Source organism: Stenella coeruleoalba (assembly GCF_951394435.1).
Source record: "Stenella coeruleoalba genome assembly, chromosome: 17".
Taxonomy (NCBI): Eukaryota; Metazoa; Chordata; class Mammalia; order Artiodactyla; family Delphinidae; genus Stenella; species Stenella coeruleoalba.
The window spans coordinates 37,156,803-37,170,506 of NC_137163.1; the positions used below are offsets into that span (position 1 = coordinate 37,156,803).

The window sequence follows — 13,704 nt, forward strand, 5'->3', positions numbered from 1 at the left end:
CACCCCATGTTTCTCGCCTTTTGCAACAGACCGCAGTCTGTCTGTGGAATGTGCATCTCTCTCAATAAATCTACTTCTTACCTATCACTTTGCCTCTTGCTTAATGCCTTCTGCTCTGAGACACAAAGAAACTGAGCTCATTAAATCCTGAGACCAGGTGTGAGATTCTAATTAAAAGACAGTGGGTTCAAGTCGCATCTGAGGTGCAACTGGGTTCGAGTCCCAATCTAATCTGAGTTGTGCGGCTTCAACATGGTAAATTTTATGTTACACATATTTTACACAATATTAATTAATTCATTCAACTGAATATGGAATCAATCTGCCTTTAAGACTGCCAGCCTAGGATCTTGGCAGAAGCGGAGAGCCCCACATTTGCTCAGGGCTCTCAGAGCCTCCTGGCCACGGCCTCCCACGTGCAGATCTGGATTCCTCCGCAGGACCCCACCATCCATCCATCTCTGCGTGGATGCTGAAGCAGCCTCCTGTCCTATCCCCTCAGCCCTCTTAGTTCTGTCGGGGCCCATGGAGAGGGTGTGATGCTGGCTGCATCTGTACCTCCTGGGTCCTGCCTCCCAGGAACCTGGGCACATGTTCTTCACTCTGACGCCCCTCCTCGTGCTGTAAGTCTTAGCTCAGACATCATCTCTTTTCTGAAGCCAGAGAGGCGCCTTGCAGTACCCAACATCTCACGGTGTGCGGGCAAACAAGTTCCCCTCGGAAGTTCCACTTCCAGTACCGGGACACACCCCACCAGCTTCATCAGCATTCCAGCCGGTGAGCGGCAGGGCCCAGACAGTGCGCAGGCGCGTTTTGCTTAGCTAGCCATAAGGGAGAGACAGCTAAACGAAGGGCTCAGGTTCAGTTTTTGGTTTGTGCTGGAGGATCAGCAGTGAAACAGTGTCAAGACCGTTCCTCTGACCAGTAAGTACAAAGCGATCCATCCCCACCGCTGGCACATCCGGTGCTCTCTGCTCTCAAGCCTGGCAGTGCGGGTGGTGTCAGTGCTACCACAGAGGAATGAGGTGCCTGTGCGTGGGTCCACGTGGACATTATTCCCCTGCAGACTGCGTCACGCATTAGTCATTCTCCGATGGGAATGTCTTGGCAGCCCTTCCTGGGTTCTGGAGCTCATTTAGAAACGCACATCTCAGGGAGGCTGTCCCTTCCAACCTTGACGGTGGTACTGCCTGACCAGCATGTCACAGGTCTCCAGCCTGGGAGGCTTCGCTAAGGATGGCCGCGCAATGAAACCCCTTTACGAAGGCCTCCAAGCCCTCAGTTCAGTTATGCAGCAGCTCAGTTAGACTCCCCGGGGACCTGCTATTTATCCAGCATCACTCCCAGGGAGAAGTCCTGAACCCCATAGTTCAGCTGGCCCCCTTCCCTGGCTTCATTTACGATTTGTTAGCACTTACTCCGTGCCAGACACTGTGTTGAGCACTGCAGACAAATATCCCCGCCCTCTGAGCTCCCCAGGAGTGGGGTGACAGACATCGCCCAATAAATAAAAGTGACAAATCCCAATAAGAGCTCAGATGGAAAAGTACTGAATGCTGTGAGACAGAAGGCAGAGACACCGGGGGGTAGAAAGGTCTCATTTAAATAGGGGCGGGTGCAGAGAAAGGCTCTCTATGGAAGTAACATCTAGTGGGAGCCCTGGAGCGCAGCTGTTGCCACCTCTTTTCTCTTAAAGGGTAAGACTGCCCCCTGTCATTTCACCCCCCCCCCATTCACAGAGGCACAAACACACCCACATACATACACACAGGCACATGGACGCACAGACACACACACGAATTCACAGAGACCCACGTGTGCACATAGACAGACATGCACACACACACACACACACACACACGTGTGCTCCCCTCTGTGCTGCTGAGGGGCCATGTGAGGTACCTTTTCACCTGATGGCACATGTGACAGTATGGGGGACCGGGGGCACATGGAGAAGTTATAGCCATACCACTCAGCACAGGGCTTGCCAAGGAGCTTGGCTCCCAGCGAAACGATGGCTCTCAGTCGATTTAATTCTGATTCCTGGTACCCCTCCTGGCAATTTTTGCTGAGGCCGGCTCCCCAGTCTTTCTGGACATGTGACATCTGCACATTGCAGTTTCCAGGCGTCAAGCCCATCCCTGAAATCTCAGCACAAATGAGGCCCTGAACATCAGGACTCAGAGCGTCCCCCATGGGCGGGGGGAGCACAGGTAAAGGTGAGGGGCGGTGGGATAGTTTGGTTCGACTGGAATTTTACTTTTTATCTTCTTAACATGAGAGTGCTTTTTAAAAGATGGGGAGACTACTGAATCATCAGGGAGCTCATGTGTTAAAATTGGCAAATTACATAGTAATGTATTTAAACGCCTCAACTCTGGGCTCCTAGGTTCCACGGTAGGGTGAAGGGCAGAGTGGAAGACAGCAGCTTCACCTGCTGTAGAGAAAGAACCCAGAATGACTTCTGGGCTTCCACTGGTTCCCAGCAGCACCTCATTCCAAAAGCAGTCCTCAAATCTCAAACCTGGGAGAGGCATAAGTAAAGCTTATGGGAAAACAATGGGAAAGCCCGGGGACACCCTTGGTTTTGTGCGTTGTGGTTTCCCTCCTCTCCTCCCACGTGTTGCACAAAAAAAAAAACCCTGCAGGCTGCAACCCGTGACGGTGACCTTTGTAATAACTGACCCTGAACGCGGTGGGTTACAATTCAACTGTGCCCAGCAGAGCTGGCCCTGGCAGACCCAGAAAATTTGCCAGAAAGATCGATACAAAGCTGACAGATCCGAAGTGACTCATGCCAGCTCTCCTCTTAGGAAATGGTTAGACGGGTGCCTGACTGATAACACCTCAGTTCTTTTCATAGTAGGTCTGAAAATAGCTCAGAAGCCTTTAAATGTCCGGAGATGTAGGTGATGACGAAAAGAGTTTTGAGTGGAGACCTCCTCACCGCCCAGGAACCCCAGTTCTGTTTCTACCATATTCCCCCAGCGTGCCTACCTCACACCGTATCCCTGCACGTCAGGGACGACTCTGCGCTGGACACACCCACCAGTGTCTTTGGGAGACCAATATTCTAGGACTCAGGATTGGCCATCCCTGGACAGGTGGGGAGACTGGTCGTCCAACACGCAGGCCCCTCGTGCTGTCAACTTTTGTGTCCCTTGTTGCAAATCTCTTATGTCTCTATCACCTGCCCCTGGTCGCCCCATTGAAAGGCAGCTCCTTCCTCAATGGGCCCTTTTCTCTGTCTAGAGCCTTAATGGGCCCGTGCAGATTTTTCACCTCCTCGGCTGTGACCCTTTATATGTCTGGTGCTTATTTTGAACATAAGCACGAGCGGTAGCCAAAGAAGTCCCAGTAGGTCTAAGATACAGGAAGGGGAAAGATGAGCCTGGTAGGGGGTTGCAGAAAAGGATGGATTGGAGGGGGATGGGCATGAGTCTGTTGGAAATTAACAAAACATGAGTTAACAAGGACTGAAGTGGGGTGGGAGCCTTTAGAACGTATACCAAGGGCCCAATGTGTGAGATCCTGTGAAGAAAGCATTGATAAAACCTGTTGTCCTAGTGGGTCTGGGAATGACAGAGGGACAGTGAGAGGACTGTAAGGGGTACCCCTGAGACCCTGAGCTGGTGTTTCTCCACGTGGGGTCTGAAAACCACTTGCATCAAAATCAGCTGGGAGCTTAAGAGTACAAATTCCTGGGGCCCACTCCTAAGGGTTTGATTTTGTAGACGGAGCGATGCCCAGGTATCTACAGCATTAAAAGCTCCCGGGTGATTCCAATGCACAATAAAGTGGCTGTAAAGTCTACACTGCTGAAGGGCTGGGAGCAATACCAGAGGAGTATCGCCCTCACCTCTAACATCGTGCTTGGCGATTAGTCAGCTGTCAAGAAGTGTTTTGCTGTGGTGAGTGAATAACTAAATCAATGGAGAGGATTCACAGATGACTGAAATCGCAATGTGAGTGGCCCAGAGCACGGAGGGTCCATTGACAGACGTGAAGGAGAAGGCAGGAGGAAGTGGAAGCTCTGGGTGACTACATGGGGTTAGACATAGTGACTTCCAAACACACACAGGTAACGTGCATGGGGGCTGGAAGTCAGGCAAGTTGACACGTGGGTCGTCTGCACACTAGTTGAGGCTACGGCTTACAGAACAGCAATTTGGGGGACAGGCATGATGAAGATCCAGTGGGGAAATGAGAGAGAGAGGCAGAGCCCGGAGAGCCAGCAATGCAGGGTCCAAAAATCAGAGAGGAGGGAGGGCAAAGGACCGAGAGGTTGGTGTATGGAGTCAAAGACTCTGGGGGAGCTGACGAGGGGCCGTGGCTTAGCGATTAGGAAAGCACCTGGCGGTCTTCAAGAGAGCAGTTTGGAAAGAGTGATAGGCACAGAAGCCGAGCACAGAGATAAAATAAGGAAGCGGATGAGGAGGAAAGCTGAGGTCATTAGTAGCGTTTACCCTCTGGGGTTTTCTCAGGCGAAAGGAAAGAGAGGATGCCAGCTATAATGAGCCGGCAGAGAAAGGCAAGGCCTTGGAACTCATCATCCCTGTGGCTGCCCCTCGGACGCTGGTCTTCCGCAGGGAGCTTTTCTTTCTTCTCTTTCTCTCGGTGCACTTCCTGGGTAATCTCACCCATGGCCTCAACTTCCATCTCTCAGCTAAGGAGTCCCGTCCCAGGCTTTCCTCTGCCCTCTGCACACCTCCATCTGTGTGTCACCCAGGCAACACGACTCAACCTCGGGATGGACCCACGTATTCCCTGCCTCTCTTGGTGGTACCGTCATCCACCCGTCCGCCCAGAAGCCACCGCAGCCCTCCATCTCTCTTCCCCACATCCAGTGGTTGGCGGAGTCCTGTGGGGTTGACCTCCTTGGCAATCCACTCTGCCCCTTCCTCTCCAGCTCCCTCCCTTCTTAGCTGGCAGTGACCTCAAGTAGGTCTTCTGGCCCCTCCCAAGCCTCCAAGCTGCTGCCAGAGTCCCATTCCGACAGGATTAACTGGTCAGGGTGCCCCAACCCAGTGACAGAAGAATGACACCCAGGGTCTTTTGGTGGCTTTGCTGTGGACTGTTTTTGCACCACACTGATTCACATGTGTCTCACACATGCTGGCCCGGGGGCGGGTCCCTGTGTGTGGCAGTTTCCTCCCTTTCCCTTCCCTCCATCTCTCTGTTCCAGACCCCTACCACCACCTCTGTCTGGCCGACGTCTGGTCCTCTTTCTATTTGTAACCCAGAAGTCCCATCTTCAAGAGGAAATATTTGTGCCTCCTTTCCTTGTGTCCTCAATGCCCTCTTCATGCAAAAGGCTTTTAGTAGTTGTCGGTATCTCTATTCCACCAGACCGTGAACCCCTTTAGTGGGAAGGGGAGGGGAGGTGCCGGGGGGCGGGTGGGAGTTGACTCCAGCTATAGTTACCCCCCAGGAGGCCACCGTTGGGCTCAGAGCATGTTATGTTGACTGGAAACAAAATGAATTCAATGGAAGGCCTGAAAGAACTGTGTTAAACATAGCTTCTTGTCTCCCTAACTGATGGCTCTCTCCCTTCTTTCTTCTCTGCCTTTTCTTTTATTCACTCTCTCCTTCTGTACCTTCATTTGTTTTTCCTTTTCCCTGGCTTCTTCCTATCCCTTCTTACTTCTGCAGGACATGCACCAGCTCCTGGGCACTCCTGCCCTCTTTTCCTCCCCTGTTATATCTCCCTCCTCTCGGCCACATCTTTGAGACCTTGTTTGTGCCTACGTTCTTCTGAAAGCATCAGCTTGTTACCTTCAGGCAAAGTCATTCGCTTTGGAGAATTTCGCCAGGAGGATGGTGATATTGACAAACTAGGTCACAGAAGGAGGAACACGCTTCCGGTTTTCAGATCTACAGTATTAACTGAATCTAACACCCAGATAAGGGCCTTGGGTAGAAACGTTGGTTAAAAGTTCTCCTAAAAATAAGAGAAAGTAATAACCATGTGAGCTCAGCATTTAAGTCCTTCCTTCAAGAGGAGGTGTTTGTGTTTTCCTTTTAAGATGCAAGGGATCCTGGCCCCCAAAATATCCCTGAACATCCATTTATAGCCCTGCTGGAGAAGACATGCTGTGGCCCGCGTGGTGGGGCGACGGGGGCTGTGGGGACCGCGAGTGCCCTCTCCCCGTGCTGCACGTCATTCCCCTCCTCAGCCGCCACGAGACGGGCAGCAGGTTGTTGCCACGCGCTTCTGAAGGTTACATGGAAGAGAGAACCCACAGATGCCACTGCCCCTCAGTTAGGACCAAGTGTGGGCTGTGGGTGCTCCACCTGCCCCTGTCCACTTAGGGGCCCTCGTGGGAACGGGTGCGGGATCTACAGGGCTTCACAGAGGGAGCAAACACAAATGGGCGAAGAGTGAGCCAAATGGAATCAATGGGATTTTCCTCTCTGATGCTTTTTAATAGCAGGAATTTGGATTAGGTGTCACTAGCCTAAAGCCCAAAGGAGACACGCATTGATTATTTTAAACCTCTGTTTCCCTGACACAGACACCAGCCCAAGCATGTCTCTGATATCGTTGTCCCTGAAACTGTCATCTGTTATGGTTTGGCTTTTGAGGAGAGAGATGAAAGCAAATAGAAGGTTGTTGGTGAGCAGCCCCTCTGCTCTGCTTAAAAATAAGTGAAGGCTATTGGGTTCTGCTCAGGGCTACAAGGGGCATGGTGGGGTGGAGGCATGCAGAGGTTCTGTTGCTTTTTTTTTTGCGGTATGCGGGCCTCTCACTGTTGTGGCCTCTCCCGTTGTGGAGCACAGGCTCCAGACGCACAGGCTCAGCGGCCATGGCTCATGGGCCCAGCTGCTCCACGGCATGTGGGATCCCCCCGGACCGGGGCACGAACCCGTGTCCCCTGCATCGGCAGGCGGACTCTCAACCACTGAGCCACCAGGGAAGCCCAAGGCTGGGCTTTTTGAGCCTTTGTTGGGAAGGAAGAGCTGTTAGTTATTCTTTGCAGGCACAGAGGGTTGGGAGCCCTTTTTTCACCAGGACCTAGAGCCACCAGCCTGCTCTGTAGAAGGGATGGTCATGAATTCTTGGAGCCCCCATGAAACAGACACCCCTGTCAGGGTTTGCCCCGCCCACACAGTCTGGTTCAGCACCACATGCGCCTGCTGGTGCCAACCCCACCCCGCCTGGTTGCCAGGCTCCATGCTGCTACGGTGCCTCCCTGGCAGCAAGTTGGGTCCTGGGTAACCTGAGTGTTCTGGCTGGTTTGGTGTGACTATTGCTGGGGGAACTGGCCCTTAGCACCTACTTAACCCAGTAGCGACATTGACTACGAGCCATTCCGAAGGCCACATGAATCTTAGGAAGCTCACTGGGCTAACTGGGGTCTGCTCCCAGTTTTGCCTTCAACTCTGTGATCTTAGGTGCCTCGCTTGGCTTCTCTGAGCCTCACATCCCCTTGCTGCAAAATGAGAAGGTCAGATTAGATCATCCTTAAAGCCCTGACCAGTTCTTCATCTCGATGTAAAAACAGAACCTCTGGGCTTCCCTGGTGGCGCAGTGGTTGAGAGTCCGCCTGCTGATGCAGGGGACACGGGTTCGTGCCCCGGTCCGGGAAGATCCCACCTGCCGCGGAGCGGCTGGGCCCGGAAGCCACGCCGCTGAGCCTGCGCATCCAGAGCCTGTGCTCCACAACGGGAGAGGCCACAGCAGTGAGAGGACCGCGTACCGCAAAAAAAAAAAAAGGAAAAAAAAAGGCCCAGCCTTTCTCAGGAAATCTGGTCCCCAATGTCGAACGCCCTTGTTGTGTTTGCCACTCCACGTGTAACTGAAGTGCCCTAAGGGAGTGTCAATAATTGTGTTCTATTTAATCTGCATTCTCCTCGAGGCTGGAGTCCTGAGTGTGTCCGTGTTCTTCCTCATTGCTGAGTCAAGGCGCGGAGAGTAACGTGCGGCCATCACACAGAACGGTTCTGCGGGGCTGCATCAGTGCCCGCACAGTAGCGTGTTAATGAGTGTTAAAACGGACAGCGCAAATACAGCGTTCTCAATTTTTAAAATTACAGCTCTGTAACAAGTCATGCTGTTAAAACATACAAGAAATACCGGTTAAGCCTTCAAGTAGATAGCACACAGCCTGTACAGATCACTGCTATTCCCAAAGTGCGTAACAGGTCATTTTCTTTGAAATGAGGCAACAATTAGCAGGTAGTTCCATTATTTGAATACTAAGCCAAGTAGAAATAACACATCCAAGGATTAAATACCAATTACTACCTTAGGAGCTACGAATCAGCCTGGCATTATAACATGCCCCTCCTCAGCAGCAAACCCAGGAAATGCAGAGGGTTGGCAGAAAACACCAAACTATAACCAGTGTGCATCTGCGCAGAAAAGACACGGTGTCACTTCCCAGCCAGCGCTTTCAAAATGCTCATCACATATATTTCCAGAAGAGCCCGGCCCATGTATTTGTCCCAAAGACATTGAAAAGAACAACCTTCAAATGTTGGGAGTGAAGCTGATCTCAAGCCCACCGCTGGAAATAGGCGATTTGAAGCTTTTACTGGGTCCCCCTAAAGGAGGTTTACAGGTCAGTCTGACAGCCTGGTGGCAAAAGATGTCACCTCACAATTATGTTCTTAACTCCAGAAACAGAGCAGAAAATTCACCCCCACCCCTCTTCCCCGCACCGATTAGTTTCAGGGACCAGAAGAAACTGCTCCATAAGATGTTATCTAACAAGGTCAATCAAAGCCCAGCTGAGAGCACTTGTGAACTGCGTACCTTGGTCATACTTTGTGGGAGAGGAGTGTTCTTCCTCCCCGGATCACAGTTCTGTCTCCATCCTCTGTGGGAATTAACTCCAGTGTTCAAGCCAGCTGGGTTGTTCTCTCTCCCTCTTAACTGAAACCACTGCTTGGAGTACTTAATGCTATTAGGACATTCTCATGCTCGGAAGTAACTGAAATTCCAGGATGGGCAAAATAATATTTTATACGAGTATATATATGTACAAAAGATATTAAAAAGACAGTCTCTAAAGTACTTTGGGATTCCCCCAATGAAAGGCACCAGATAAACGCAAGTCATCACCAAAATGAAAAGTCAGGTTTTCCAGTTTTCACATCTGCAAAAAGTAACCACTAAAGGTATCTCTGTTTTGGTGGTAAAACCTGCCTGTTTAAAAAGAATACTCATGAGAGTGACTGAATTATTCAGCCTCCTTCCTTGTTTCCACTTTTCACAAGCTTTATGGTCAGTGACCGTGGATACCACACTCAGTGACCCAATGCCATCAGCCTTGGCAAACTGAACAGTCTTCACGAGTTTGTACCATCACCTGCCTCAGTGCAGCTGGAGATTATTTCGTAAATTCTCTGCCTTCCAGTGCTGGAAACGTCAGCCAAAGCCAAGTGCTACATGTGCAAATTCTGAGAAATAACCCTGCCCTTCTGACTTGGTGGGTGGTTGCCCCGAAGTCATCTCACCTTTCCTGACGCTTCTGAGAAACAAATGTAGACGGTAGACCAGGTAGCACTAGGACGTGGCTGCCTCCCTGCCCACCATAAGGCTCCAGTCTGATGGAAAGATTTGAACTGGGGACCTAAAGGCATAAGTGACTAGTGCAAATGGCCCGCTCTGTAGTAGCCAGGGCAACTACAAGTACACAAAGCCTCTGACAAGATCCTCACCACATCCCCAAGAAGTATGTACTACCTTCAACCAACTAAGACACAAAGTGGACCTTTTTAAGGAAGATCCAAGACATAGATAAAAAGCCTGCCTAACTCCGCATGTAGACCCCTGGATTCTGCAGCCTTTCCAAAGACTGAACAACAATGGAAGCCAACTGGAAAACCACCTGATTACCTAGAATATAACAGAGAACTATCTTACTAAGGGGTCCAGGTTAACCCTTCAAAACGCTATGTGCTGGTTAACTGAAGAAGAAGAGAGAGGGCATTCTGGAGAAGGAAAGAGTTCTCAACCTTAACACAAGTTTAGAAGTTTAAAGGTCTTTTAAGTAGCATCAAGCTTTTCAAGAAGTTTACAATTATTTATGACATTTTATTAAGTAACAGTGCTTTTTTGTTTTACAACTCCTTCCTTTCTCCTGGCCTCCAGCAACCCTCCCCCAAGAAAAGGCAGCTGAAATGGAAATAAGAACTATAATATTTCCATCCTGGGTAAGCCATTTGTCTATATTTTGAGTACACACTTCCACACCACCAGGTTTCCATGTCATACCAGGAACTCTGGGGCAGTTAGAGCATCATATGTAACATACTGTATCATAGAAGCAAAATTATCTAAGTAAATTCTGCTTGGAAATAAAAGGGTTCTCATTTTATAAGCTTTCAGAGCAGGCAACAAAATTTTCTAAGCTACTGCCCTTGCTAGCAACCCAACAATGTTTGCCTCAGACAATACAACAGTCAACTTTTTAGTTGATAAAGACAATACAATCTTATTTCTAAACATCTTTAAAAGGAAACATTTCAAAAACATGCTAATATCTAAGACACAGCAAAGTTTATTCAAATGACCTAGACCAGGAACCTCAGCAAGAAATAAATGTCTCTACGACCACCCTAGAAAAGATGGAGGGCTGACTTTGAAAGGTCTTCAAGCATCCTGTGATTTGGCCTATGTTTAGCTGAAGCCCCTGTCCCTAATGCATCTGTTCTTGGTAAAGATTTCAATCGTCACTACGTGATTAACAAAATAACATTCTCTAAAGAGCAACATTTAAGAGATGAACATCAGTGTACATCATTCGAAGAGTGAGCAGGGTACCCATGCAAGCCACAGGGCTACAGAGTTACAAAAACAACTCACAGACTTGCATCAGTCATGTGTACTTAACTTCACATTCCCTTTGTTTTGGTATTAAAACTAAATGAAAGCACTGGATAAAGAATTGAGATTTTGTTTCTACATGACTGTGAGCAAAACCTCATCATATCCTTGCTGACCCCATAGATGTGTTTCCACTGGACATAGTTGTGGGGGCTTTTTGGTACAGAACTCACACGACAACCTCAGAAACAGGAGCACAAACAACTGAGACAGTACTGGGCCACAAGCGCTACAATAGAGAACACAATGAACAGAGAAATTAGGTACTCATCCGGCAGAAAGGTGAACATTTTATGCCCGCGATGCAAAGACCAGTGAGTGTCATTTCACTGAAAGGTGCAAAGGCATGGTGTCAGACACACCACCCTCTAAAAATGATCCTAAATACTGTAAAAGCAACCTGGGGTGCATATCCCATGCATCTCTCCCCGTTGGGGCTGGGCATACTCCTTACGCCATAACCCTAATGTGCCTGGACTGTGCCAGAGGCACGAGACACAGCTCAGCAATGTGGGTTTGAGGAGGTCAAGCCCTCGCAGCTAATGCAGGGAATCATTTAAACTTAGTTCGCTTGGCGAGCTCCTGCTCATGCTCGTCAGGCTCGCCATGAGGGATTTAACTTTATGGGCATAGTAGTCCCTTAAGTTGACGGAAGGGACCTCCTTCATTCCATCCCCAAAGTCACAGCTGCGCATGGCACTCTCGAGTTGCTTTTGGCGCCGATAAAAGTGGGAGAACTTATTGAAGATCAAGGTGATGGGCAGTACCACCACTAGGATACCCGCCAAGATGCAGGCAGAGGCGGTCAGCTTCCCTGCCGTGGTCCCTGGGACCACATCCCCATACCCTACAGTGGTCATACTGACGGTGGCCCACCACCAGCAAGCGGGGATGGTGGCCAGGCCCTCATTCTCCTCCTTTTCGATAGTGTAGGCCACTACGGAGAAGATGGAAATCCCCACAGAGAGGTAGAGCAAAAGCAGCCCTACTTCTTTGTAGCTGTATTTAAGTGTGGCCCCCAGGGAGCGGAGGCCAGTGGAGTGTCTGGCCAGCTTTAAGATGCGGAAAATCCGCATCAGCCTGAGGACCTGGGCCACCCTGCCCAGGTTGGCCAAGGTAGGTGTGCTCTCCACAACCAGGTTTACCACCAGAGTGATGTAAAAGGGGACGATGGACATGAGGTCGATCAGGTTGAGGGCATTCTTGAAAAACTTGAGGAAGTCAGGGGCCACAGCAAACCTGGCCATCAACTCAAATGTGAACCAGGCGATGCCAAAGTGCTCCACGATTTCGAACCTGGGGTCCTCACCAGGGTTGCCCTGGCTGTCAGGGATTTGGAAGTCCGGCAGGCTATTGAGACACATGGTGATGATGGACCCCAACACCACGAGGATGGACAGGACGCTGAAGACCCTGCTCAGGACCGAGTAGCCGGGGTTGTCCAGCGCCAGCCACAGCTGTCTGCGGAAGTTGCCCAGGGGCTGCCCATCGAACTTGGATGCATCGTTGTAGAAGGCCAGGATCTCATCGAAGGAGGACGTGGTGCTCTCCTGGTCGCTCTGCTCGTCCCACTTCTCCTGTTCGGGCTCCACTTTGCGGCCGTGGTAGCTGTAGCTGCAGCAGGAGTCGATGAAGAACTCGTTGATGCCCCAGTACTCGATCTCCTGGCTGAAGGAGAAGACGCACAGCTCCGCCATGACGTGAAGCTTGCCGGTGTGGTAGAAATGTAGCACGTAGGGGAAGAGCTCGGGGTTGCGGTCAAAGTAGAACTCACGCTGGACGTCGTCATAGTCGTCGCAGAGCTCCAGAATGGCCTCGCGCGAGTGGCAGAGCAGCAGGCGGCCCAGGCGCGTCTCGGGGAAGCGCAGCAGCGTGTGCGAGCGCAGCCGCTTCTTAAAGCCGCCTACGTTGATGCGGATCTCTCCATCCTCGACGTTGGCCTCCGACAGGTCCCACAGGCTCTGGCCAGTCATATTGGAGACGCCCAGCCGCCCGCGCCGCGCGGGGGCGCTACACCTGGAAGCCGAAGGAATCGTGTCGGGTGAGCGCCGGGCGCTCAGGGCTCGGGCACCTCTTTCTATTTCCCCATCCGTCCCTGGCGAACCCAGTCCTCTCCAGCGGGTCTCTGGGTGCTGAAGGACACTGGGATGGGGAGCCGGTTCTATGGGTTTTGGCCCCCTCCCGAGGAAAGGCTTGGAGTGGGGGCTATGTTTCCACTAGCATGGCCGCGTTTCCACGCCCACCCTGGGGGTTCTGTCGGTCCCTTTACGCTGGCGGAGGTCGCGCCCCAGCGGCTCTGAGAGCCCAGGGAGCTGCGAGCTGACCTTGCCCGTGGGCGGGTCGAGGAGACGCCCCCGCCCGCTCGCCGCAGACAGGCGGGACCAGAGCTGGGATGCGCACCGACCGGGCTGGGCCGAGATGGGGGGCGCATAGCCTCGGGAGGGGGCGGGGAAATTCACCTCTCGAGTCATTAACCCCGGGTGGGGTAAGGGGGCCGGCCTGGCGTCCCCTGCGCCCAGCCCCCGCGACTGGAACCCCCTCGCCCCCCGCCCCGGGCTTCCCCGCCCGCCTGGCGCCGTGCCCTGGAGCCGCGTGCGCCGCGCGCGCCGCGCCTTACCCCGCGGAGCTATCCGGGCTCGCCCTGCGCGTTCTGGAAGCGCTTACCTGCGAGCACTGGGGCCCGCGGCCGAGGCCGGCGGGAAACTTCCCCGACCTGCCGGCGAGCATCGCTGTGGCCGCAGCTGCCGGCTGGCTGTGCGTGTGCGCGCGGGTGCGAGTGTGTGTGCCCCTGGGTGTGCGCCCGGCGGGAGGGCGGGCGGGGTCCGCCGAGCGTCTCCTGTCTCCGGCCGGGGATGCCGCCGCCGTCCGCA

The 13,704-nt window shown here is 52.1% G+C and overlaps 1 protein-coding gene across 1 annotated transcript; it reads right to left on the bottom strand.

Moving 5' to 3' along the window:
- Nucleotides 1–11,373: 11,373 nt before the first annotated feature.
- Nucleotides 11,374–12,807, bottom strand: KCNS2 (potassium voltage-gated channel modifier subfamily S member 2; the record flags this gene model as incomplete). The annotated part of the gene is made up of 1 exon (XM_079901926.1): nucleotides 11,374–12,807. The coding sequence occupies one exon, from the start codon at nucleotides 12,805–12,807 to the stop codon at nucleotides 11,374–11,376; it is 1,434 nt and encodes a 477-aa protein (XP_079758052.1).
- Nucleotides 12,808–13,704: the final 897 nt, after the last annotated feature.